Raw genomic sequence first — 27,697 nt, 5'->3', positions numbered from 1 at the left:
ATATCCCTGTCACAGTCTCAGACTCCACTTACTTTTACTGAGCTGAACAAAAGGCAGGGGTGATTGCACAGTTTTTTAAGAGCTCCAATACATATTAGATGAGAACTATTTTCCATCAGTCCTTGAAGACAGAATCTGACAGCCTGAGAATTCAACAGCTTTCGATACAGTTCAATCTGTAGTGCTCCTGGTCGGCAAAAGACAACATTCTCTATTTTAGGTGGAAGATATTTATTTATGACTTCTTGGGTTCTTCTGAGGATAAAGAGCCCAGTGAGGCACGTAAGTTCACATGCTCTTCTCTCTCCTAACTCCTTTTCTTCCTATGGAAAAATAGACTTAAAAATAAAAGTGCTTTAGACCAAAAAAATACACAGAGTTAAAATGAACATTAAACAGTTTATAATGATCAGCATTTACTAATTGCTTCCCTTCACATTTTTTTAACAAAAGAAATGAACTACAAGTTTAGAATAGAAAAACTAGCCATTGTCTCTTTATACGTTTAGCATTATCATTTAATTAAATGAAGCTACAATCTCCTAATCTTTGTTTGGCTATTGCTGTCATTGAGAGTCACTGGAAGTCAATAACCTACAAATTGAATTATTCTGAAAGTAAGCTATTATGTGAAGACTAATGGTACATACTCTTAAAATCCTTAGCTAAGCAATCATACAACAAATGCTTGGAAGAAAATATTTTGACAAATTATTGATCCTAAAACTAAGCCTATAAGAATTACCGGCACGAAGCACAGTTGACACTTTCATAATCAATACACATTGTTCATTACAGTACATTTTTAAAGTCAATATACAGTATGGTTGAAATATATGTTTAAATTCTCCATACAGAATCTTTTGAGTATATAGAATTTTACAGTGAACCTTAAAACAAACCTTATAGGTACATATTTGTTTCTATATAAATCAAAGAAAATGTCCCTTATATTTTAAAATTATTTTTCATTTTTATTACAAAGAAACTGGTTCACTGAAGAAAGGTTAGAAAATACAGTTATGAAAAAATAAGAAAACCAAAACCGGCTTTCACCAACCAGAAACAACCAAGGATATCAAGACCTTTTATGCGTAAATTCAAATTGTTTTGTTTGCACAGATATGCAAATGTATCTGGTGTCTTATTTTTATTTATATTTGTAACAGGATCTCAAACCATAAAGCTTCATGGGAACAAGAAACCAGTTTGGCTTATCATATTCCCCAGTGTCTGGCATTTAGCATTTTGCCCACTTTAGGTATTTAATACATAAGTGTGGAGTAAAAAAAATAACGTTATTTTACTTTTAAATAATGTATCATAAACATTTTCTATGCTATTAAATATATGCATAAGCCATTTTTTGTACATAGTTCCTGGTTCATGGAGAATTGCTCAGTAAATGTTTATTAACTAATTATAGCATTTTGTTAATTCTCAGACTTAAAGGTATATTTTACTTTAACTTCTCTGAAATAGGATGCTTTTATAATCAATGACCTCTTACAATTATAACTGATAGCATGTTCTCCTTACTGGTATAGAAAGTAATGATGCATCCTAGAATTAACAGTATCTTAGGCTCAGTGAAATATAGTACCTACAGATAATGCAGAGTCTAAGTTACATTTTCCTGCCTTTGGAAATGTTTATTTCCAATTAGTTTTTTTTCTTCAGTTTGTTTCTAATTTTTTACCCATACAGCTAAATCTTTTCAAATATCTATGATAATTTCTTTCTTTTTGTGTGTGTGTGTGTTTTTGCCTTTTCTAAGGCCATTCCCAGGCCAGGGGTCAAAACAGAGCTCTAGCTGCCGGCCTAGGCCAGAGCCAGCAATGTGGGATCCGAGCCGCATCTGCAACCTACACCACAGCTCACAGCAATGCCGGATCCTTAACCCACTGAGCTAGGCCAGGGATCGAACCCGCAACCTCATGGTTCCTAGTCAGATTCGTTAACCACTGAGCCATGACGGGAACTCCTATGATAATTTCTTTATAATAAATTCCTAAAGGTGGTATTGCCAGGCCATAAGATATACCCAATTTTAAGGCTTTTGATGCATATTACCAAATTATCCTCCAGTTGTACCAATTTATATACCAACCAGTAGAGGAGAGTACTCTCAGGTACACTTGCTATTACTATGTAAATCCAACTAACAAAAACATCCATAGATACTTCATGGCTTGGCTTACCTTTTTAAATACCAGTAAGGATGAACATTTTTATATATTTACTGTCATTTAAGTAAGAGGAATTGAAAGATTGTGGCAAAAATAAAACAATCACTCTATTAATTTAATTTTTCCAAAATTAAAATACCCAAGTTATGGATAATATTCCCAGATGTACTGCTCTTTTCTAACCTATTTATTAAAAAGTAAGTTATACCTGAGAAGCAGAAGGTTGTCTTGATGTAATGATGGGTTCTTCATATATTTTTCTATAACATGACAAAGAACCTAATATTCCTGGATTTACAAAATCAATTAATGAAAAAAATTCTTGGAGATCATTCTGAACTGGAGTACCTAAAGAGAGAAAAGTGATGAGAAAGTCAAGTTTGTGTTTTACAATGTCAGGTCTTTATAGAAATTTGTACTCTCCCCCCAAGACGACTAAATACAAGCAAAGTGTCTAAGAAAGAGCAGCTAAATCAAGTTTTTTTTTAAATAATAATCATATTAATTTTCCTGGTTTTAACAGTGAACTAAAGTATCATCCACTGTGGCTGAGTACAGGCTTTAGAGGCTGACTGTGTGGGAATGAATCCTACCTGCATCATTTACTCTCTGAGTAACCCTGAGAAAGCTACTTACCTGAATTTTATTAGCTGTAAAATAGGGATAATAATAGCAGCTCCTAAGGTTGTGAGGATCGAATGAGTTATTTCATATACAATTCATATTGCGCCTGGAGCACAAGAAATGGCCCATAACTGCTGTTATTATTATCATCAATGTACGACTCTGGACAAGCTGCTTAAGCTCTTTTAAGTTAAAGATTTTTTCACTTATAAAAGTGGGAAGACAATTTTCCAGTGGTATTACAATGAAAAGTAGAGACAGTGGATATGAAGTGCCTGACATTTAGTAGCAATAGTGAATGGCATCTATTATTATCGCTTCATGAAGTTATTGAATAAAATTGGGATCTTCACTAATCTTAAAGGTTGACATGGACTGGAAAAATACACTTATTTCAGTAACAGAAAATAGAATTGTAAAAAAGCAATTATGGAATTTCAAAATTACTTCCTTCAAAATTAAATGGATAGGAATTCACACTATGGTGGGGTAAGAACCCAACTAGTATCCATGAGGATGCAGGCTAGATCCCTGGCCTTGCTCAGTGAGTTAAGGATCCAACATTGCTGTAGCTGTGGTGTAGGCAAGCAGCTGTAGCTCCAATTTGATCCCTAGCCTGGGAACTCCCATATGCCTTGGGTGTAGCCCTAAAAAGGAGAAAAAAAAAAAAAGAATTCAAAATTAAATGGGTAGACCCAATGTTGGACCAATGCTTACTAATTTTTTAAAACATCTAATTTGTTCTAAATTGTTTAGCTGCATCAGAGTTAGAGAAAATAACTCTAATTATATAAGTATGCATTTTATTAAGCCTTTAAAAGAATATCCATGACAATAATTAATAAAGATGGGGGAGTGGGAAAAGCAGGAAGGAAAAGAGAGGAAAGGGTTTGTCTTAGACTGAGTTCTCAGAAGCTGAGCCTAAGATAAGGATTAAGCTACACATAATTAATGAGGGAGAACTCTCAGGAGAAAGGGAATGGAGGAATCAGAAAATGTAGAGGAAGAAACTAACAATTTCGCTCAAGCTAAATTACAGGGAGCCTTAAAGCATAAATTGCACTGTAAACTCAGTCCTGAAATTACCCTGAGGCAAAGGAACTTGCATTTTTTACTTATCTTCTATACGAGTCAATCATTGACCAAGATGCAGGGGGAAAACGAAGCTCTCATTCAACCAATGAGAATTCTCGAGGAAAAGCAGGGGATTTGAGTTGTTTAAGCAGTAGTCCCAGCAGCTATGGAATGGGTGTAACAACCCAGAAAAGGCGAATTAGAGAGGGCACCAACAGTTTCCACCAAGAGTAAGTGACTCATCCTGTCCAATGAGATATAAGAGTAAGTCAGAGAGGAGCCTGGGAAAGTCTCCTTATTCTTAAAGATAGAGAAAAAGGTAGCGCCAGCCCCTGCTCTCCTTTAAATATCACCACAGCTAAATGTGATGTCTGGAACTGCTCTGGTCACCTGCTACAAGCATGGGGATGAAGTCAAAAACACAAACATGGCACAGCAGAAAACAAAAAGAACCAGAATCCCTGACAACACTGTGGAGCTGCTGTATCACCACTCCTGGAAGCTCTCCTAGCTCTAGACCTGAAGTTATGTGGGGGAATAAGCACCTTTGGTTCAGATATCTGTTACCTGCACCTGAAATTACCTCAACTGATACACAAGGGAAAGAGGCAAAAGCGAAATTATAAGGAAAAAAAAAAAAAGGCAGAACACAGGAGGGCATCAGAAGAAGCATTTAGAGCAGAAAATACAATGGATGATTTAAAGGGGAGGGGGAGGAAGTTCCCCTGTGCCACAGCTGGGGTTGCCACAGCTGTGGCACAGGTCACAACTGCGGTGTGGGCGCCATCCCTGGCCTGGGAACTTCCATGTGTCTAGGATCTGGCCAAAGGACAATAAAGAAGAAAGGAAGAGGCAGTTCCCAGAATTCCCCCTGTGTTGCAACAGGATCAGCTACAGCATCTTGGGAGTACTGGGACTCAGGTTTGATCCCCAGCCCAGCACAGTGGGTTAAGGATCCGGCATTACTGCAGCTACAGCTTAGGTCATGGCTGTGTCTTGGATCTGATCCCTGGCCCAGGAATTCCATATGTCTCAAGACAGCCAAAAAAAAAAAAAAAAAAAAAAAAAGAAGAGTTCCCTGGTGGTCCAGTGCTTTCTCCACTGCAGCCCAGGTTCAAACCCTGGTCTGGGAACTAAGACCCCACATCAAGCACCTGCCCACTGCAGCCAAAAAAAGAAAAAAAGAAAAGAAGAGAAAGGGGGAATTCCCTTATGGCACAGCAGGTTAAGGATCCAGTGTTAACAACGTAGCAGCTTGGGTGACTGCTGTGGCACAGATTTGATCCCTGGCCAGGTAACTTCCACATGCCATGGGCATGGCCTAATTCATTTATTCATTCATTCGTTTTTTTTTTTTTTTTAAAGAAAAGAAGGGGAAAGAAGGGGCTACAAGGGAGTCAATACACTAGCATAGTACCATTCTAAGAAACTGTCACAAATGATGAGCTATGGTGTAGGTTGCAGGAGTGGTTCAGATCTGGCGTTGCTGTGGCTCTGATGTAGGCCAGCGGCAACAGCTCCGATTAGACCCCTAGCCTGGGAACCTCCACATGCCAAGGGTGCGGCCCTAAGAGGTCAAAAGACAGAAAAAAAGAAATTGTCACAAATGTTGCCTAGAAGTAGTTTAGTCCCCAGTTCACTGCTTTTAGTATTCTTTTCTAATTCTAGACTAGGCAGAACCTATAGGAAAAAGGTAAAGTTAAGCAGCGATATCCTGTGAAAGGAAAAAAAGAAACACTGAAGATTTTCAAGTAAAGTTTGTTTACTAAAACTATTTCATTTACTAAAACTATTTTGTTTACTAAAACTACTGGCAGAGCTATAGAAGTAAAACTTCTAGGGAAACAGAAAATTCCTAACCTACCGCCATCCCAGCAATAAAAGCTTTTTTTTTCAATTGCTTATTTTTTAAGGAGGCATAAATCTACCATCCAACCCAAGAACTGGAAGATTACCAATAACCTACACCTATATTCTCATTTATTATCTCCATAAGAAGTTCTAACAGGAATTCCTGCTGTGACACAGCAGGCCAAGGAGCTGGCGTTGTCTCCATGGCAAGGGTTAAATTCCTGACCTGGTGCAACAGGTTAAGAATCTAGTATTGCCACAGCTGTAGCATAGGTTGCAGCTGCAGCTCAGATTTGATCCCTGGCCATATGCCAAAGGTGTGGAAAAAAAAAAAAAAAAAAAAAAAAAAGCTCTAAAAGCTCTTTATACATATTCATACTACTTTCCCTTTAGGTTCTATAATTCCACTTTTGGCATCTATATAGAAAAAGCATATGCTTGTAATAGATATTCACCACCACATTTCAAATTATGCAGCAGCCATAGGAAAATGTTCCCATTAAGTATATTTTTATGTGCATATATATGCCTATAAAGATGTATTTCATATGTATACATAAAAATAAAGAAATATGACTCATGTTTTCTGCATGTGTGTGTATGTGAATAATGAAACATAACAAAGTGCTAACATTTATTAAGAAGTTGAGATTAGAGGATGATTTCCATGCTCTAGTTTCTAAGAATGTTATAACACAACAATATATATACATATCTCTGTGTGTATGTCTGTGCCATGGTGTTTTGTTATGGCAGCCCCAGAAGTCTAACGCACCTCTATTAAGCAAAATGAATCTTAACCACTACACATTCCAGTAAATGGTAACTAAATATTCTCCATAGCACTGGGCTAGACAATACCAGGAAACAAACTCAAAATTACTTTCATTTGATTCTTAGTTTTTGAGCATCTATTATGTACGTAGCACTGAACATACTCATACACAAATGTTACTACCAGAGTAAGACACAAATCACCTTGGTGGTGAGATATCCTGCCACTATGAAAAAGAAGAATTTATTTGGGCAATTCCAAGGCGATAAAAACCAACTGTAAGTATTTCTAAATGTAAAAGATTTATTAGTGCTAGTTTTCACATAAATTCACAGCTCAAGAGCAACAGGGACAAGGACAGGAAAGCAGAAACAAGCTGAAGAAGGCAAAGTACAAATAAGGGGGCAAAGCCAATTCCTCAAAGGAAATTATCTCAGTGGTCACTATTAGGCCAATCCTTCAAATAAAGCCCCAGCATCATTTTCTACTGAAAATATTAAATTTAATTCATAATACTAGTTGAATTGGTATTTGCTTATTATTGAGAATATTAAAACTGTCCATTTTTTGCTAAAGGACATTATCTATTATTCTATTATCTATTATTATTATTACCTAAAAGTAATATTAGTTATCACTCTTTTATTTCTTTTTCTTTCCCCTTTGAATGTTAATCTTTTTAACTCCGTAGCTACTCAAGGAGTGCCTTGAACAGAAAATGGGGGGGGGGGTGTATAAACATTAGTAATGAATACAATTCCCTTCTTTCTTCTGCTACCAGAATGGCAAATTGCAAGGGCCACACAAGCCCACAGTGAGGTGTGGGAGAAAAGCTATATTGAGCTACTCATGTCTAATTTGAGTCTAGGCGTTAAGCTTAATAGGAATGAGTACAAAAGGACTCTTGTATTTACACACAGTCTATCTCACCTTTCCAGAGCAGAGAGTCTGGACCAGAAGTTTTGGCCAGCAATAAACTATATACATAGAGCACAAAGATAGAAAAATAACAGGTATTTATATTAAACATCTATCATGTATAGGGGAGTTTTCCAAGAACTTTATGTGGATTGACTCATTTGACCCACACAACTCCAGGAAATAGAGGGAATAACCATCCCTATTTCATACATTAGGAAACTGATGTACAGAAAAGTATAAATTGCCCAAAGTTGCCTAACTATAAATGCCATACTTGAAAACCAAGCATAGGCCATCCAGCCGCATCTCCTCCTTTCTATACCATGATACCATTGCATTTATTCCTCAAAAAACTCCAAAATCTGGAGTTCCCGTCGTGGCCCAGTGGTTAATGACTCTGACTAGGCACCATGAGGTTTCAGGTTCAATCCCTGGCCTTGCTCAGGGGGTTAAGGATCCAGCGTTGCCGTGAGCTGTGGTGTAGGTCGCAGAAGCGGCTCAGATCTGGCATTGCTGTGGCGTAGCCTGGCGGCTACAGCTCCGATTGGACCCTTAGCCTCGGAACCTCCATATGCCGCGGGAGTGGCCCTAGAAATGGCCAAAAGACAAAAACAAAAAACAAACAAACCAAAAAAACAAAAACCTCCAAAATCTGGGTTGCAGAACATTACAGAGGGATGTGATAATTCAGAATCCTATCAAGACTCAGCTAACTCAGGCTTATTAGTATGAATTCAATCCAACACCATCAATTCTTTGGATGCCAAACATTATATTAAAAGTGTTGTGTATTTGCTAGGCAAAAATTCTATCATGTCTTCCCAAAAGTAAATACAGACCAGTTAGAATTATCCTTTTCTCACAAGGGAGGCTAAAGAGGGCTGTAGTTGTCTTAATGGCACTGTTCTTCAAACGATGCCCTTCGTCACAAATTAGAAGATCAAATTTTATATTCTTAATTTGATCCAGGGATCGAAGTAACATTTCATAACTGATGATAAGAACAGAATACAAAGGTGATTTGGTGAATTCTTCTACTTTGTGGTCCTAAAAACAAAAAGGTAATACTTAAAAATCACGGGTAGAAACTGTCAGATCAAACTTAAGCAGCATATGCCTGACAACCATTAACTAAGTATTAGAATATGTTAACTCATAACCAAATTACAGGGCAAGATTCCATTTACCTGCAAAGGAGTGGGAGAGTTACATATACTTAAAAACTGCCACCACATAGAGAATGAAACTGCAGAATTGATTTGAAAAGCTAGAGATTTAGAAAATGACCAAGGCTAAACTTTTAAAAGTTTCTTACCGGATCAACAGTAAATATCTTGATTCTTTCACTTCCTAACCATTTTTGAAATTCTTTCCTCCAATTATTCACCAAGCTTCCAGGTGTAACAATAAGTGTCTTCTTTATTACTGGCTTCCCGCCATAGGGTCCCTGACACTGTAGAGTCCAGATGAGTGAAATACATTGCAATGTTTTCCCTAAACCCATTTCATCAGCAAGAATAGCTCCACATCTGCCGTTCACCCTGTTAGAAATAATTACACTTCCTTTAATCAAGAAGTGAATATATTTTATGTCCCTAATATCATTACCTATTAGTCAAGAACCAGAAGCTAGTATTTTGTAACTAGGATGAATACTAGCCCCACTAAAGACTTTTACAGCTAATTTATGACATACCCCTCTTTTGCATCTCTGGTAATTATATTTATGATGTACTTATTGTCAACTAAATTACTAAAACAAATTGAAATTAACAATTTTATGTTTTCCATTTCAAAGTGTAGACCAAAAAATTACAAACATGAATTATAGCCACTATTATTATTATTTTAGTTCAACAATTTGCCACTGCAAGATGCCAGTTAACTGAAACATAGTGAGTGGCAGAAAGAAAATAGTGATCCACCCTTTCACAGTGGAGGGAAGGGAGCAAGAAGGCTTCGCTGGAAGAAAATGAACCTTGGGCAGAGTTTTAAAGGTAAATAGAAATTCACTACAGGAGTTTTCTTGTGGTACAGTAGGTTAAGGATCTGGCATTGTCACTCTAGCAGCTTGGATGGCAGCTGTGGTGCAGGTTTGATCCCTAGCCTGGGAACTTCCACATGCTGCAGGTGCACCGCCCCCCCCAAAAAAGAAAGTTAAAAATAGGGAGTTCCCTGGTGGTTCGAGCAGGTTACAGATCTGGCATTGTCATGTACACCTAAAATGATGCCACACACCACCCAGTGGAGTGCATATCGCAGAATAGGAAACACTGCTCTCAGCTGTAATAATTTTAAGCAAGGAAATGCCATGTTCAGAACTGTTTTCAGAAAAAGCTAGCTGGTGGCAATAAATGAATGAATTTGAGGAGCATCAGAAGAAGATGCACAAGTTAGAAGCCATTGCATAATCCATATAAAATATAATTTTATGGCATCCATTACTAGGGCTGCTACAGTGAGGTGCCAGGAACTATTAGAAACCAAATGATACTTGGGAGGTCAAAATAATTAAAAGTTCAGGTTTGATTAGATAGAGAAGATGAGAGAGAAGAAATCAAAGATGAATTCTCAAGCCAGCTGAGATAGATCTCCACAAAGAAGAGCAGATTTGAGAGAGAACATGAATCTAGAAAGTTTTCTAGGACATAGTTTTCCCTGAATTTGTCACCATTCAAAGGCTTCTTTGAGTCTAAGGCAATTTACAATCCCAACTCTAAGACCAATATAAAAATCAAGGTCCTATGCTTTAAGAACAAAGCGGAAAAGGACTGGAAGGAAATCTACTAAGATGTTAGCAGAGACCTTTGATTCTTTTCTACCTCGTTTGTCTGGAATGTATGTATGTGTGTGTGTGTGTGTGTGTGTGTGTGTGTGTGTGTCTTCTACTTCACTGGTACTTCAACTACAATTCTCTAAGAAAATTCAATTTTAAAAGGGGAGGAGGGGAGTTTTCATCTGGCTCAGCGGAAATGAATCTGACTAGTAACCATGAGCATGTAGATTCAATCCCTGGCCTCGCTCAGTGGGTTAAGGATCCAGCGTTGCTGTGAGCTGTGGTATAGGTCGCAGACTCGGCTCAAATCTGGCGTTGCTGTGGCTGGGGGTGTGGTGTGGGTCACCGGCTACAGCTCTGATTCGACCCCTAGCCTGGAAACTTCCATATGTAGCAGGGTGGCCCTAAAAAGACAAACAAACAAACAAAGTAAAAGGGGAGGAGGGACTCTTTTTTTTTTTTTTTTTTTTTAAGTAGAGCTGAGACAAGAAGAAAACCTTTTCCAAAATCCTCATAAGCTATATGCCTAGCTCCTAGCAAGATGTCTGGCACACAGCATCAAGAACCACTTGTGGAAAAAATGCACACATTAATTACCATTTGCCATGCCTACCAAAATAGAATTCATGATGTACCCACTGAGATGCATTATATATCAGGCTCTTCCTAAAAAACCATTATGTTACAAGGTAAAGTTCAGATTAGACTAAACAAATTATTTTCCTACCTCATTCCCATCACACATTCATAAAGGAATATGATTCCTTCTCTCTGATGTGGTCGAAGGTGATACACAAGGTGAGGATCTATTACTACATCCACAATAGGAAAATGGTTCTTATTGAACATCCACTGGTGATTATTATCTGGTCGTAGCATAACAAGGGAATCTTAAGAAAAAAGTAAAGTATAATTATAAACATATTCCAATTCACTTTGTCAGTAATTAAATCATCTTGCTTCAGTTACTCAGAAGGTAGAACTGTTTGCCATCATTTGTGACAAAAAAAAATTTGAAATTCAGTACATCAATGCTAAGCAAAGGTACAAAATTAAAAAAGAAAAATCTCATGACTTATGGATGTAAGATTTCATGCAAAGAATTACAAAGAGCTTTCCAAACTTAAATGCAAGGAGCTTTCCAAACTTTATGAAACAACTGAAATTCACTATTGTCTAATAAAGAATTTAGTAAGCCACAACACTTAACAGTTCAGTATTCAGAACAAAAAGAACTATTTCCAACTGAAAGCACAGGCTGGAATTTTGCCAAGATGTTCCTGCTAACGCTCACAGCTTCTTATTCTGGAAAGGCTCTCCAAATTTAATATAAAGGGTCTCTTTATTTTCAGTCCTGTACCCACTAACAATGACCATTACTCTTATTAATCGGAAGAACTGAAAAGAATGACAAATTTTCCATTGACTTCACCAACATTATTTGCTTAAAGTTAATTACTTCATTCATGAGTCTTTGCAAAGCAGCATGAAGTAACCATCAAATAATGTAATTCTTTAGAAATATGCTAATACGATTTAAAAGATTTATTTTAAAAATCACTCGAAAACCAAAATTAAATATAACTAGAGAGCCGGTCACAATTTATAAATCTGAAATGAGATAATAAACTCATCAAAATTATTTTTTGGATACATTTGGTTAAATGTACATCACGGTTAAAAAAATAAAATAGATTGTAAAAAACAGACAAACAAAAAGAGAAGAATAAATATGAGAAAAGGAAATTTAAAAAAATAGGTTCCAGGAGATTAAATAAATATCCATCAGTGCAGAAATATAAAGTCATAGGAATGAGAGTCTGGTCATGTTTACCCATAGCAATCACCTGGAGGAAAGTTTTCTGTGGATCTTCCTAGGTTTCTGAGCAACCAAAAGGAGCTCTCATTTTTGAGGTCATTTCCTAGCAAGTAGGGGACTAAGGAGTAAAAATAGAACACATAACCCTTGGGTTTTACCCTATATCCCAGGAGCAAAATAAGACATGCTTTGTGGATTTCTAATCAAGAAATGGCCCCAGGAGTTCCCGTCGTGGCTCAGTGGTTAACAAATCCAACTAGGAACCATGAGGTTGTAGGTTCAATCCCTGCCCTTGCTCAGTGGGTTAAGGATCCAGTGTTGCCGTGAGCTGTGGTGCAGGTCACAGACGCGGCTCGGATCCCGCGTTGCTGTGGCTCTGGTGTAGGCCGGCGGCTACAGCTCCGATTCGACTCCTAGCCTGGGAACCTCCATATGCCACGGGAGCGGCCCAAGAAATGGCAAAAAGACAAAAAAAAAAAAAAGAAAGAAAGAAATACTTGTTGACTGAACAATCAAATTTTAAAGTCGTAAACAGACTAGGTTTCATTTTTAATGTAACTTTTAAATTAAATTAATTAATGTGTAGAGTTCCCTTGGTGTCACAGAGGAAACAAATTCCACTAGGAACCATGAGGTTGTGGGTTCGATCCCTGGCCTCGCTCAGTGGGTTAAGGATTCAGCGTTGCAGTGAGCTGTGGTGTAGGTCACAGATAGGGCTCGGATCTGGCATTGCTGTGGCTCTGGTGTAGGCCAGCAGCAATAGCTCCGATTAGACCCCTAGCCTGGGAACCTCCATATGCCACAGGTGAAGCCCTAAAAAGACAAAAGACAGGAGTTCCCGTCGTGGCTCAGTGGTTAACAAATCCCACTAGGAACCATGAGGTTGCAGGTTCGATCCCTGGCCTCAATCAGTAGGTTAAGGATCCAGTGTTGCCGTGAACTGTGGTGTAGGTCACAGACTTGGCTTGATCCTGAGTTGCTGTAGCTGTGGTGTAGGCCGGCGGCTACAGCTCCAATTAGACCCCTAGCCTGGGAACCTCCATATGCCACGGGGGCAGCCCTAGAAAAGACCAAAAAAAAAGACAAAAAAAACGTATTAATGTAAAAAGTGACTTGATTGAATTCTCATGAATAAAATTTTAATTCTTTATATGACATCTCACCTTTCAACACTTTAATGCTGAATTAAACTGCTACTCACTAATACATGTGATCAAAGCACATGGTCTTCAAAATGGAAGTTTAAAAATATTCCTAATTCATGAATTTACTAATTTTTCTCCCTACTAAAGATATTAAGATTCTTTTCAAAATCATACATATGTACGTATGTGTGTATACATCTACAAGTTGTATAATCTTCCTTCAACACATGTATAGCATCTTGATTACTATATTCTTGGAACTGTACATTTACTTATGAAATAATTCTCAAACCACATTGTCATTCAACTTCAACATTATCCCTTATGTTAGATTTACATGAAGAATATATATACTTTCACCTGAAAAAAATTTTTTTGTGGCCACCCAGTGGCATATGGAGTTCCTGGGCCAGGATCAGATACAAGCCTCAGTTGCAACCTAAGCCACAGCTGTGGCAGTGCCGGATTCTTAACCCACTGTGCGGGGCCAGGGATCGAACCTGCATCCCAACACCCCCAGGACGCTGCCAATCCCATTGCGCCATAGTGGGAGCTCCCCCGAAAAAACTTGAAAGAAAAACTTAAACCTTAAATTCACATACCAAAAAAATCTTTAGACAGTATAAACAGAATATTCAAATTAGCTGTTAAATCTTACTTGGTGCATATGGATCATGACGTGGTTTGCAATTCTGGAAGCCATTCTGTCTATTTTCCTTTGAACTTAGTTTACAGACACTTTTAAAAGGGTTAGAGGTACACTTCTTGGGAGTTTGAGAAGAATTTAAGGCCCCAGAAAGTCCAAGCTGAAAACATCTGCCACTGCTGAAATCATCTGGAGAGATTACACCCATGACTTCTATTTCTTTTCCACCAATCATCATTGTTTGACCCTCTTCAATCTTTTCAAGTTCTTTAAATTTATATCCAATGCCTTTAAATTGAGAAGAAAGAAAATTAATTTATTGAAACTCTAAGATGACTAAGTGTTAACCATAGTCTCTTCCTATAATTGTACAGAATGAAAACTGTACTTTGAACATAAATAGCCTTGTATAACCCATTAGCCAGAATAAAAACATAATTTATCATTTTAGTTTAAACACGTACACACAAATCAGAAAGAACAAATAATTATACATGTATAAAAATTAGCCAAGCTTTAAAGAGGCAAGGCTTTTTTTTTTTTTTAGGGCCACACCCACGGCATATGAGCTAATATTTACAATCTGTGCCAACTGGTAACCACACAATATATATCCTTCAATCACTTATGATAAACCTCTGATATAAGAAGTTATTTGGCTGGCGTTCCTAAATGCCAAAGACTGATTCCTCCATTCCCCAAAAGAGCTCAATTCAACAACAGTGTTGATCTCTCCACATTAATGACAATTATAGTTTTATCTTCACGTAGAATCCAACACTATTGATCCAATTACTATTAATGACCTGAAAATGAGCAACAGGAATAAACTTAATTTTGAGGTATCTTCAGCAGCCTCTGTCACTCCAAGATCTCTCATTTCATTTTGAATCATATGATTGTCTCAAACATCTCTAAATCTCCGCAAGGCTTTCTTAAAACTCCTGAACTTTGTTTCCCACACTTGTTCTTTTCTGGGTATTGTGTAATGATGGAGTCAAATGAATCTGACTACATTATCACAAAATGTTTGCAATTCCAGCCCTCCCTCCAGTCTGCAGTTTTCCTAGTGTCTTTTCCATGTAGGAAAATGTATTTAAATGCTATTTATCCAATTTATTTAAAAGAAAAATTGCTTGCATTATAGGCAATAACTTGCAAGATTATCTCCAGGTTGATATATTTATTCCTATAATTAAGCAACCAAGTCTTATGTTTGGATGTTTTCACTTTGAAAGCCAATAAAACTTCATTCAGTGTTTAAACCAGTGTTTTTCAACTGCTGGGTATGAGAGCCACCTGGAAACCTAAAATATATTTATGTCCAGTCTCCATCCCCACCAACCAGACCAAATAATCACAGCCTCCAAGGTCAAGGACTAAGCACTGGCATTGTTTTAAAAGCACCGTAAGTGATACTACGTATGTACTCAGAGCAAAAACAAACTGTTTATAATTTAAATTGCATTTTTGGGAGTTCCCGTCGTGGCGCAGTGGTTAACGAATCCGACTAGGAACCATGAGGTTGCGGGGTCGGTCCCTGCCCTTGCTCAGTGGGTTAAACTATCCGGCGTTGCCATGAGCTGTGGTGTAGGTTGCAGACGTGGCTCGGATCCCACGTTGCTGTGGCTCTGGCGTAGGCCGGTGGCTACAGCTCTGATTCAACCCCTAGCCTGGGAACTTCCATATGCCGCGGGAGCGGCCGAAAAAATAGCAAAAATAACAACAACAACAACAAAAAGACAAAAAATAAATAAATAAATAAAAAATTAAAAAAAATAATTTGCATTTTTGGCTACTTGCAATGGAAAGTTTATTTTACCACAAACTATACATATATACTAACCATATATACTACATCTTATGGGTAAGAGATATTACAGGATAATTTGATAATTTTTACTTTAAAATATAAATTCACCTAATACATATACATAAGTTCTCCCAAAATTTAGGCTCAATCTACCTTAAGCAACAACATGGAATGTATACCGTAATTTTTCTTTTTATTTTCTCTAGACACTAAGCATAACACTACGTATATAATATTTGTTCAATATTTTTATGATAAAAGATTCTACTGCATACAATATTGTAAATCAATTCTACTTCAATAAAAAATTCTATTGCTGATAATTCCATTCAGCTTCAACTCTTGCCCCTCCGTCACTGCCCTTCACGTACTACACCCCTGAAACACTGAAGTAATTTTAACTTTCTCCTACCTTTATGCCTGTGCGTATGTTATTCCCCTTTCTCATACCCTACAACACTATTCATACTTCAAATATTATCTTAAACAGTAACACCTATGAAGTTTTCCCCTAGCCTCCTAGGCAGACTTAAATGGTCTTTCTATGCATGCTCTTATTGTGCTTGGCAGAAATTCTCACTGAAACAATTATCTTAGTGCTTCCTAATAGTCAATTACATTGTCCCTTCCCCACTAAATATAAACTACATCTATCTTTGAATGTTTACTCCTAGCATAGTGCTTAGCATGTGACAGTTACTGAAAACTAAAAACTGTGATATTTTCAAATGAATGGGTGAGCAGGGAGAATAGATTCTATAATTATGCACCATGCTCAGAACTGAACAGTAAGAGACAATGCAAAAAAACCATGGTTGGTGTTTAGTACTCTGGATTTATGGGCTAACTTGTACAAATCATGCTGGCAAGATTTTATAATGGAAACAATGGTAAACTCCAGTTTAGATGTGATAATCTAGGTTATGCCTAGCCATTATCTCCTTGCTATTTTCAAACTTTTATTAGGTATCATTGAAGTTAAATATCATTCCACTCCTGATATCAATCTTTTTAACTTTTACTCACTCAGCATTCTGGGGAAAAAAAAAAGAGAGAAAGAGAGAGATGAAAACCACACCAAGACAAACTGTTTCATCTCTGAAAAATTCCAAAATAACTATATATGTACCTGTCTGGCCACTTTGTTTTTGGAGAAAATGAAATCATGGGATGAGACTCACCTCACTGAGCCAGTAAACGCAGATTGTCAGACTGACTATTATGAGAAAATTTTGTTTATGAGATATTTAGACATGAAAGTCAATTAAAGAACTCCTTTGTAAAACCCAATTATCTTTCAATTCATAGCCAGAGATAAGATAGTAATATTAGACCAAATCAACATCAGGTAATATCACAATACCTCTTCCAATGTCTTTGCCTTCCAAATCCTTTAATGCAAATGACTTTCCTTTTACAATAAGAACAGCATCACCTTCCCACTTTTTGTGTTTTTTCTTTGAAGCCTTACACCAAACAACACTGAAATATTTAACCAGGCTATCAGGTTCCTCTTCTTGTCCATTAGACACTATTACTTCTTTAGGGGCTGAATGAGCTAGAATAAAAAAATAAAAGCCACATTATTAAAGATGACTTTAAGTAGTAAGATCATTCAACAACATAAAAACACAAGTCAGATTACGTAGGAAAGAATACTTTTCTCATACTCATGTTAGCAATTTATAAACATAGAAATTCAAATGTCAGGTACTAGTACTACCATGAGTACAATGAATGTAAATTTCCTATCATCCCAAAGTTGTATAAACTCAGTTGAAGTAGAATAACATAATAATCACTGCCAACTTTTTAAAACTCTAGTAAAGATCTAGTAGTTCTCTAACTACTTCAAAATTTTAACCTTTAGTAGTTAAAATTTCAGTATCCATGAAAAAATACTTAAAATCACATTTTGAATAAACAACCAATTTAATTAACAGTGACATGATAAATCAAGGGAAAGGAATTTAAGATCACAAAGTTCTCTGAAAGAAGAACCTGTGGTTTTCTTAAATAAAGACAAAGGTAAAACAACAAATTAGCAATCAGACTAAATTTCACTAAAATACTCTCTCCTAGTTAGAGAACAATTAGTTTGGGCCACTGAATGTTAGAATTCAGTATCATATCAGGAAACAAAAAGTTTCTTTTTGCAAAGGTCTATACTTGTCTTGAAATCATTTCTAGTAATACCTTATAAAAACATATCCAAAAAAGAACAAAATAATGCCATTTGCAGCAACATGGATGGAACTAGAAACTAGAAACTAGAAACTCCCATACTAAGTGAAGTAAGTCAGAAAGAGAAAGACAAATACCATATGATTTCACTTATATCTGGAATCTAATATATGACACAAATCAACCTTTCCACCAAAAAGAAAATCATGGACATGGAGAAGACTTGTGGTTGCCGAGAGTTGGGGTGGGGAGGGACAGGGAGGGACTGGGAATTTGGGGCTAATCGATGCAAACTGTTCCCTTTGGATTGGGTAAGCAATGGGATCCTATTGTATAGCACTGAGAACTATGTCCGGTCACTTGTGATGGAGCATGATAATGTGAGAAAAAAGAATGTATACATCTATATGTGACGAGGTCACCTTGCTGTGCAGTAGAAAATTGACAGAACACTGTAAATCAGCTATAATGGAAAAAATAAAAATCATTATATATATATCCAAACAGCCTAACACAGAAAATTCTCCGGCAATGGGGAAACTAATTTATGGTGATAGAAACCAGGAAGTGGTTGCTGCCTCTGTAGTTGGGAAATTGACTGGAAAGTGACAGGAGAAAGGAACTTGTTCTGACTGGTGTATGTACATGGGTATATACAATTAATAAGAATCATCACTGCTCAATTAAGAGCTATATAATTTATTGCAGGCAAATTATGCTTCAACTTAAAACATAATAAAACAAAGAGTAACAGCAGAATAGCTTGAAAGGTATGTATATGATATTCTAAATGATGGTATCTTTTAGTATTTTGGAGCAAAAACACTCTAAAGTTATCTATTAATTCAAAGTACACTTAGCACTAGAAACAAAATTCCCCCCTTATTTCTCTGCTTATTTCTTCTTTTTCCCTTGGCCGTTAGAATACCAGCACCTCTATGAGAAAGACAGACCACCCTCATACTGAGCCCTAGCTCCTTTTTCTCACCTAACTTGTATACTATATTTTCAATGACTAGATTAAAGTTACTCTAGCTGAAGAGAACAAAATCTCATTCCCACATTACTGAAGAGATACTCACTATATCTTTTACTAAATCCACCCTTGACCCCGCAATGCTATCAAAACAACAGAATTTTCAAAAAAAAAAAATTTACTTTACCTTTTAAAATATACTATCTACTTAAACAGGGAAAGAAAATGAAAAAAAAAAAAAAAACCTTGAGATTGGGGGTGGGGGGAAGAAAACCCATTTTTCACAACTTCTATTCAATGTTTTCCTGGAAGTCCTAGCCAATACAATAAAGCAATAAAAACAAAAAGCATGAAGATCAGAAAGGAAGAATTAAGAGAGTTACTGCTGCGGCTCAGTGGTTAAGAACCCATTTAGTATCCATGCGGACACAGAGTTTGATCCCTGGCCTTGCTCAGTGGGTTAAGGATCCAGCATTGCCGCAAGCTGCAGCTTCAATTTGACCCTTAGCCTGAGAACTTCCATATGCCATGGGTGCAGCCATAAAAACATGAAAAAAGAAACAAAGGAAGAAGTAAAAATATACCTATGTTCAGATAATAAAGTTATTTGCATAGAGATACGCATGGAACCTAAAAACGAATGACTAGAACTAATGAAACAAATTTAGCAAGCTCACAGGACGCCAGGTTCCTATGTAAAAATCAACTGTATTCATAATAGACTAACAATAAATAATTGGAAAATAAAATTTTTAATACTCCATTCACAATAGCCCCTTCCCCCCCCAAAAAAAGTATGAAATACTTCGGAATATATCTAAAAAAAAAATCTAGACCTCTACAGTGAAAATTAAAGACATTAACAACAATCTAAATTTTAAAAGCTCCTATTTCACAGATTGGATATATAAATTTTAAGACAGCAATTCTCCCCAAAATAATTTCTATGTACAACACAATACCAATCAAACATCAAGATATTTTGGTAGAAAATAAGTCGATTCTAAAATTTATATGAGGAGTTCCCATTGTGGCGCAGTGGTTAACAAATCCGACTAGGAACCATGAGGTTGCGGGTTCGTTCCCTGGCCTTGCTCAGTGGGTTAAGGATCCGGCATTGCCGTGAGCTGTGGTGTGGGTCGCAGACATGACTCATATCCCGCGTTGCTGTGGCTATGGCGTAGGCCAGTGGCTGCAGCTCGGATTCGACCCCTAGCCTGGGAACCTCCATATGCTGTGGGAGCGGCTCAAGAAAAAAGGCAAAAAGACTAAATAAATAAATAAATAAATAAAATTTATATGAAAACACAAGAACATGAATAATCAAGTGGCTTTTTTAAAAAGAACAAAGTAGGAGGACTTACTGATTTCAACATTTACTATCACGCAATGATAACAAAGATACTTTGGTACTGAAAAAATAAAAAGACATACAGATCAATGCAACAAAATAGTGGCCAGAAATAGACAGTCATGGATACAGCCAATTGATTTTCAACAAAACTGATGAAATGAATTCAGTGGGAAAGGGAAAGTCTTTTTTCTTTTTTTTTTTTGTCTTTTTTTTTTTTTGTCTTTTTTTAGGGCCACACCTACGGCATATGGAAGTTCCTAGGCTAGGGGTCAAATCAGAGCTGCAGCCGACAGCCTACACCACAACCATAGCAACGCCAGATCCAAGCTTTCTGCATCCTATACCACAGCTCACGGCAATGCCAGATACTTTAACCCATTGATTGAGGCCAGGGATCAAACTTATGTCCTCATGTATGTCCTCATGGATACTAGTGGGGTTCGTTATCACTGAGCCACAACAGGAACTCCAGGACAGTCTTTTCAACAAATGTTGTTAAGTCACCTGGATATCTACATGGAAAAAGATGAACATTAACCATCAACTCATCCTGTACACAAAATTTAACTCAAAAAGGATCCCAGGCCTAAACATAAAACCTGAAACTACAGATTTGTACGAGAAAGTTGTAGGAAAAAATATTTGTAATCTTGAAGTAGGCAAAAGTTTGTTATAAAACAAATGCATTAAAAAACACAAAAAATTGGAGTTCCCGTCATGGTGCAGTGGTTAACGAATCCGACTAGGAACCATGAGGTTGCAGGTTAGATCCCTGGCCTAACTAACTATCTCAGTGCGTTAACGATCCAGCAATGCCGTGAGCTGCGGAGCTGCGGTGTAGGTCGCAGACGCGGCTTGGATCCTGTGTTGCCGTGGCTGTGGTGTAGACTGGTGGCTAGAGCTCCAATTAGACCCCTAGCCTGGGAACCTCCATATGCCAAGGGAGCAGCCCTAGAAAAGGCAAAAAGACAAAAATAAATAAATAAATACAAAAAAAAATTATATATTCAATTTCATCAGAATTTGTAAATTTTGCTTTTTGAAAGATGCTATTAGGAAAATAAAAAGGTAAGCAATAGAAGGATAAAAATAACCACAACACCTACATAAGACAAAGGACTTGTCTCCAAAATATATAAAGAATTCTTATGTCTCAAAACCATACGATACCATTTATATGCGGAACCTAAAATATGGCACAAATGAACCTATCTTCAACACACAAACAGATTCAGAGACAAAGAGAACATACCTGTGGTTGCCGAGAGGGAATGGGATGGACTCAAGAGTTTGGGCTTAGCAGATGCAAACTATTATATTTACAATGGATGAGCAATGAGAAATTCTACTGTATAGCACAGGGAACTATATCAAGTCTCTTGGGATAGAACATAATAAAATATGAGAAAAAGAATGTGTATGGGTGCATGTGTGTATATATATATATATATATGAGTGTGTGTGTGACTGGGTCACTTTGCTGTACAGCAGAAATTGGCACAACAGTGTAAATCAACTATATTTTACATAAAATTTTTTCCCTTTTTTTCTTGCTTTCTTTTTCTTACAGCTGACAGCCTATACACCACAGCCATAGCAACACCAGATCTGAGCTGCATCTTCAGTATCTGCAACCTGTGCTGCAGCTTGTGGCAACACGGGATCTTTAACCCACTGAGAGAGGCCAGGGTTTCAATACGCATCCTCACAGACACTATGTCAGTTTCTTAACCCACTGAGCCACAATGGAAACTCTAAAAAAATTTTTTCTAAAGAATTCTTATGTTGGAGTCCCCATTGTGGTTCAGTGGTAACGAACCCAACTAGCATCCATGAGGATATGGATTCAATCCCTAGCCTCGCTCAGTGGGTTAAGGACCCAGTGTTGCCCCAAGCTGTGGTGTAGGTCAGAGAGACAGCTCAGATCCTGTGTTGCTATGGCTGTGGTGTAGACTGGCATTTGCAGCTCTGCTTCAACCCCTAGCCTGGGAACCACATGCCGCAAGTGCAGCCCTAAAAAGCAAAAAATAAAAATAAAAAAATAAAGAAGTCTTACATCTAAAAAATAAGACAAAAATGAATAGAAAGTGAGCAAAAGACATGAACAGATAATTTAGTAAAACTATATACCATAAACACATAAAAAGATGTTTAACATCATTAGTCATCTTGGAAATGCAAAAAACACAAGCTATACTTCATCCACTTGGATGATTTGTATCAAATAGATAATAATGTGTGGTGTCGAAGTGGAGAAATTAGAATCTTCAGACACTGCCGGTGGGAATATAAAATATTGCAGCCACTTTAGAAAACAGTTTTGCAATTCCCCAAAAGACTAGAGTTACCATATGACCTAGCAAGTCCCATTCCTAGGTATATGCCCAAGTGCAAAATGAAAAAATGTCCACACAAAAATTTACACATAAATATTTAAATCAGGATTATTCACAAAAGCCCAAAGGTAGAAATAACCCAAATGTCCATTAAACTGATGCTACAAGAAGGAAAATACTGATACGTTACAACAGTATGAACCTTGAAAACATTATGCTAAATGGAAGAAGCCAATCACAAAATCACATATCACGTGACTCCACTCATATGAAATGTCCAGAACAGGGAAATCTATAGAGGCAGGAAGTAGATTAGTGGTTGTTTAGGGCTGGGAGGTAAGGGTGAAATTTGGGGTAAGTGGGGCTGAAAGCTCAAGAGTGCAAGTTTCCTCAGACTCACAGACAGAGAGAACAGACCTGTGGTTGCCAAGGGGTTGGGGGGAAAAGATTGAATGGGAGTATGGGATTAGTAGATGCAACTATTATGTAAAGAATGGATAAACAATGAGAACTTACTCTATAGCATATGGAACTATAGTCAATATCCTATAACCATAACAAAAAAGAATGTATATATGTATATATCTGAATCACTTTCCTATACACAAAAACACAACATTAGAAATCAATTACACTTCAATAAAAATACTTTTTTTAAAAAGAGTACAGGGTTTTGGTTTTTTTTGAAGTATTTAAAATGTTTTAAAATTGACTATGGTAATAGTTGCACATAACTGAATATACTACTAAAAATTATGAACTATACAATTTATATGGGTGAATTATATGGTATGTGAATTACAACTCAATAGTTTTTAAAAGTTAAACATAAAGAAAACATGCGTCTAAAAAAAAACTTGTACAACTTCAAGCCAGGTAAACCAATCTCCTAAAAGCCCAAAACCCATTGTCACTACTAGAATTCAGATAATTCCTATGTTCATCATTGGCATTATGGATTTAGAAAGTGAATTTTTACTATTTTTAAACAATAAATTATCCTCAGAACCATCAAGGTTTTTTTCTGAGAAATCCTATGATTGATATGCAACTGAGTCAGTTGTGGCCAGAATGCATGGCCCAATGAACTCATCAGTCCCTGAAAAAATTCAGGCTGCTGAAATCCTGAACAGAATCCAAGTAGGCAAAGGGCTTAAGTGCCATGCCATGGCACCAGTTTCTGGGCCTTCCTCCCCTAATGAGGCTGTATGAACAAAGGGTAATTTTTATATCTTTCTTTGGGGGTAAATGTGCCTTTAATATACTAGGAAACATTATATATTTTTCCATTCTTTTCATATATTATTATGAATATATTTCCCATATCACTAAATTTAAAAAAATGTTTAACAGCAGCACGATATTACCAATGATATTCCTAATAACCAAGACTCCAATCCACTACCATATATTAGCATCACCTTATCAAATTTCTTTCTGTATTTTTTATTATTAAAGTAATCATACAGTACTGACCTTTTCTCTTGGTGTACAGTTTTATAAATTTTACACATATAAATTCATTTCACCACCACCACAATCAGGATATTGAGGAGTTCCATCGCTCCAAGAGACTCCCTCATGCTATTCCTTTATAGTCACACCCCTACCCTATTCAATTACTTATCTGTTTTCCACCGATATAGTTTTGTCTTTTTGAGAATGTCAAATAAATGGAAATCATACAGTAAATAACCTTTCAAGCTGGCTTCTCCCCCTCAAGAGTATCTCTAAGATCCATCCCAAGTTGTAAAGTTTGTTCCTATTGTTGGGAATACTGAAAGACAGTTGAGGTGTTCCTAGCTCTTGACTATGACAAATAAATCTGCTGTGGACATTTATACACAGATTTTTGTGTGAGCATTCATCTTTACCAATTTAGTAGGAAGAAATGGCATTTACTTAACATTTTAATTTGAATTTTATTATTAGTGGTGAGACTTTTTAATATATAATCATTATTTCCCTGACTGCTAAATTATATCAATCTGCCTTATCATCTTAGTATTAACTCAGATACTAATTATGCAATAAATTATTTAATGTCAGCCTTTCCCACTAAACTATACAGTGTTGAGAGGAGGGTCTGTTTTAATCTTCTTCACCACCATATTTCCATAACAACAGGTAGTTTTCAAAACTGCCATTTTGATTCTAGGCACATTTTTAATTCGTGTTTATAAAAATATTAAATTAAAACAGAATTACCTTAAAAGTAATTTCCATTCAGAAAGTAGCCTTATAAATTAACTTTGAACTCATCTACATTATTGTACATATTGTACATTCTGGATATTTTCAAGGAACCTTATAACAAAGATTTGCTTCGTCACTTCTCCGTGTATGCTATTTTAGTGACTAGCTCTTGCCGATAAGAATTTTCTTTTATAACCATAATTTCTACCAAATGCAGTTTTGCTAGGTCAGATTTTGCACAAATATAATCAAAACTGTATTAATCCATTACTTTTTAGTCAAAAAGTTACCAATTTTTAGATGTTAGTCGTCATGTGTTATTCTTGTTGTTTTACCAACCCTGATTTTTTCAAACGAAGTTTTGAGGTTTTTAGCATTAACGAAAAAGACAAGATATTTTGGTAATTTTTTGAATTCTAAAAAATTTTGTAGTGTGCAATTTTAGCTAATTTTAATTAGTTTTCTTTTTGCACTATTTCTACCAGAGGTAGTCACTGTGCACTGAATGAAAGAATGACAATATCTTTCTGCATTTTTAAAATTTGTTCCTGTTTTTTATTTGGTTATCCAAGAGAAAAATGCAATTCCTTAGGATCGCTGTAAAGAGGGAATAAAAACAGTCTCTTCATCAAAATGGCTGGGGAAAACATTCTAGAGTCAAATACTTCCCCCCCAAAAAAAAGCTGACTAGAACAAAAGACAGTAGCTACTGTGAGAGAATTGAGAATTTCTTATAATAACTTTGAAATAACATAAGATGTTCAGACTTGTATCCTTTCTTTTACAGAATCGCAAAAGGAGGACAAAAGCATGAACTCTGGAGCCAGACAGGCTGAATCTGAATCTTGAGTCTGCTCCTTACTAGCTATGTGACCTTGGACAAATTACTTACCCCTCTGCCAGTTTATAAATTGCCAAATGAATATAATACTAATACCTATTATATTCATTTGTAAAACACTGAGAAGAGTGGTTGTCATGCAATAAGTGGTCTCCGAATGTCAACTACCATCAGCATCATCTTGCCCTTGTCCCTTTCCCATTCAGTCCCACTTTAAATGTAGGCCATAGGGCAGGGAAGGGACAGGGTGAATAAGTACAAAAAAAGTAGAATGAAGATAACTAGGAATTAAACATATATGGAACATAACTTCTTATATATAGACTACTTGTGATGCATAAAATATTGACCAATTTGCTAAACCTCAGACTGATCACCCCTAACAATTCCACTCAACCTGCAATTTTAATTGCTAACGTTGGTTCTGACCTATTTTTCTCTTAACCCTATAATGTACTTCCCAAATCAATACCAAAAATGGTTTACATGCTGTGGTTGCCAAGGAGCAAGGAACAGATTCAGAGTTTGGGATTAGTAGATGTAAACTCTATGATACAGAGGCTGGACAAACAACAGGCTGCTACTGTACAGCACAGGGAACTATATTTAATATCCTGTGATAAACCATAATGGAAAAGAATACGAACAAGAATGTGTGTGTATATATATATATATGCGTGTGTGTGTGTATAAGTGAATCACTTTGCTGTACAGCAAAAGTTAACACAACTCTGTAAATCAACTACACTTCAATCATTTTTTTTAAAAGAAAAAAAATAGTCTTCATAAACAAGAGTTGAGGAATTCCCATCGTGGCGCAGTGGTTAACGAATCCGACTAGGAACCATGAGGTTGAGGGTTCGATCCCTGCCCTTGCTCAGTGGGTTAACAATCCGGCGTTGCCATGAGTTGTGGTGTAGATTGCAGACTCGGCTCGGATCCTGCATTGCTGTGGCTCTGGCGTGGGCTGGCAGCTACAGCTCCGACTAGACCCCTAGCCTGGGAACCTCCATATGCCGCGGAAGCGGCCAAAGAAATGGCAAAAAAAGACAAAAAAAGACAAAAAAAAAAAAAGAAGAGTTGAATGGCTACAGCAAGATGCACAAGAAAGCTTAAAACCATGCTTTGATAAAAGAGGAAGGAGGAGACTGCCATTTTAATATTAATAGTGGACCTTATCATCATAATGAATGAGTTCTAACACTAGAGTTAGGTGGCTTAATTATATATTCCATAAACCCAAAGCTTTAATATTCCTTTTCTTTTTCCCTCTTAACGATTCTAAACACATACTCTGTTTTCAATGGTGCATATAAAACATAAAATGTCTCATATAATCAAATCCAATTTAAAAAAATGCAAATCCTCTTACAGACTGTATTTTTTGAGTTTCAAAATTACCAAAAGCGGCCAGAACTTTTAATATGCATTAACATATAACTGTAATATAAATTTAAGATTTGAAACATAAAATTTTTATTACACTAAAAAATACACAAACATTAATATACAAATTCCTTCTAACTGGTAATCATCTATAGTTTTGTTTACCTAACAAAAAAGAATGAATATCAACTAAGTACAAGTATCATGTGTAAAACAAACATAGAAGATATTTCTTTGCATTAGTTTTCAGAATACTTTATAAGCATAGCAGAGTCTATATATTTCATCATATTTCTCAATACCTCTTGTCAAAGCATATGTGCAATAAGTGCTAAAATAGAAAACAATCCATAAAACTACAATATTTCCAGATATCTAAGCTATCTGCCCAGCATTTTTAATTCATTTAAATATCAGAAAAGCTTTTCATTGATTTCATTTCTGACATTCTAATCAATGTACATGCAAAGTTTTATTTTAAAAAATAATAATTCATATACTATTGAGAGAAGTATAAAATGGTATAATTGCTTTGAGAAAAGATCTGGCAGTTTCTTAAAAACTTAAAATATGTATCTTCCCCAATCCACCATTAAGTCCATAACAAATTTATACAAGAATATATATAATAGCCAAAATCAGAAATAGCCCAGAAGCCCATCTAAAGATAAGGGATAAACAAACTGTGGTTTATTTATAAAATGGAATATTACTCAGCAACAAAAAGCAATGAACTACTGATAAGTGGATATATAAATGTTAAGAACATTCAGATGGATGAAAGAAAACAG

General features: G+C 36.3%; 1 protein-coding gene across 1 annotated transcript in view; it reads right to left on the bottom strand.

The window, feature by feature from the left end:
- Positions 1 to 27,697, bottom strand: part of RAD54B (RAD54 homolog B) — a 119,870-nt gene that overhangs the window by 24,293 nt on the left and 67,880 nt on the right. Inside the window, 7 exon segments of the mRNA XM_021089101.2 lie at positions 33 to 323; positions 2,398 to 2,537; positions 8,274 to 8,481; positions 8,750 to 8,975; positions 10,938 to 11,100; positions 13,833 to 14,108; positions 16,997 to 17,191. Coding sequence (XP_020944760.2) covers positions 33 to 323; positions 2,398 to 2,537; positions 8,274 to 8,481; positions 8,750 to 8,975; positions 10,938 to 11,100; positions 13,833 to 14,108; positions 16,997 to 17,191 — 1,499 coding nt within the window.

This window comes from Sus scrofa, chromosome 4, assembly GCF_054392235.1.
Source record: "Sus scrofa isolate SSC_HxYL_T2T_F1_AM1 chromosome 4, Sscrofa_HxYL_maternal_Yorkshire_Landrace_v2.0, whole genome shotgun sequence".
Classification (NCBI taxonomy): Eukaryota; Metazoa; Chordata; class Mammalia; order Artiodactyla; family Suidae; genus Sus; species Sus scrofa.
This window is presented reverse-complemented; position numbering and strand designations above follow the sequence as displayed.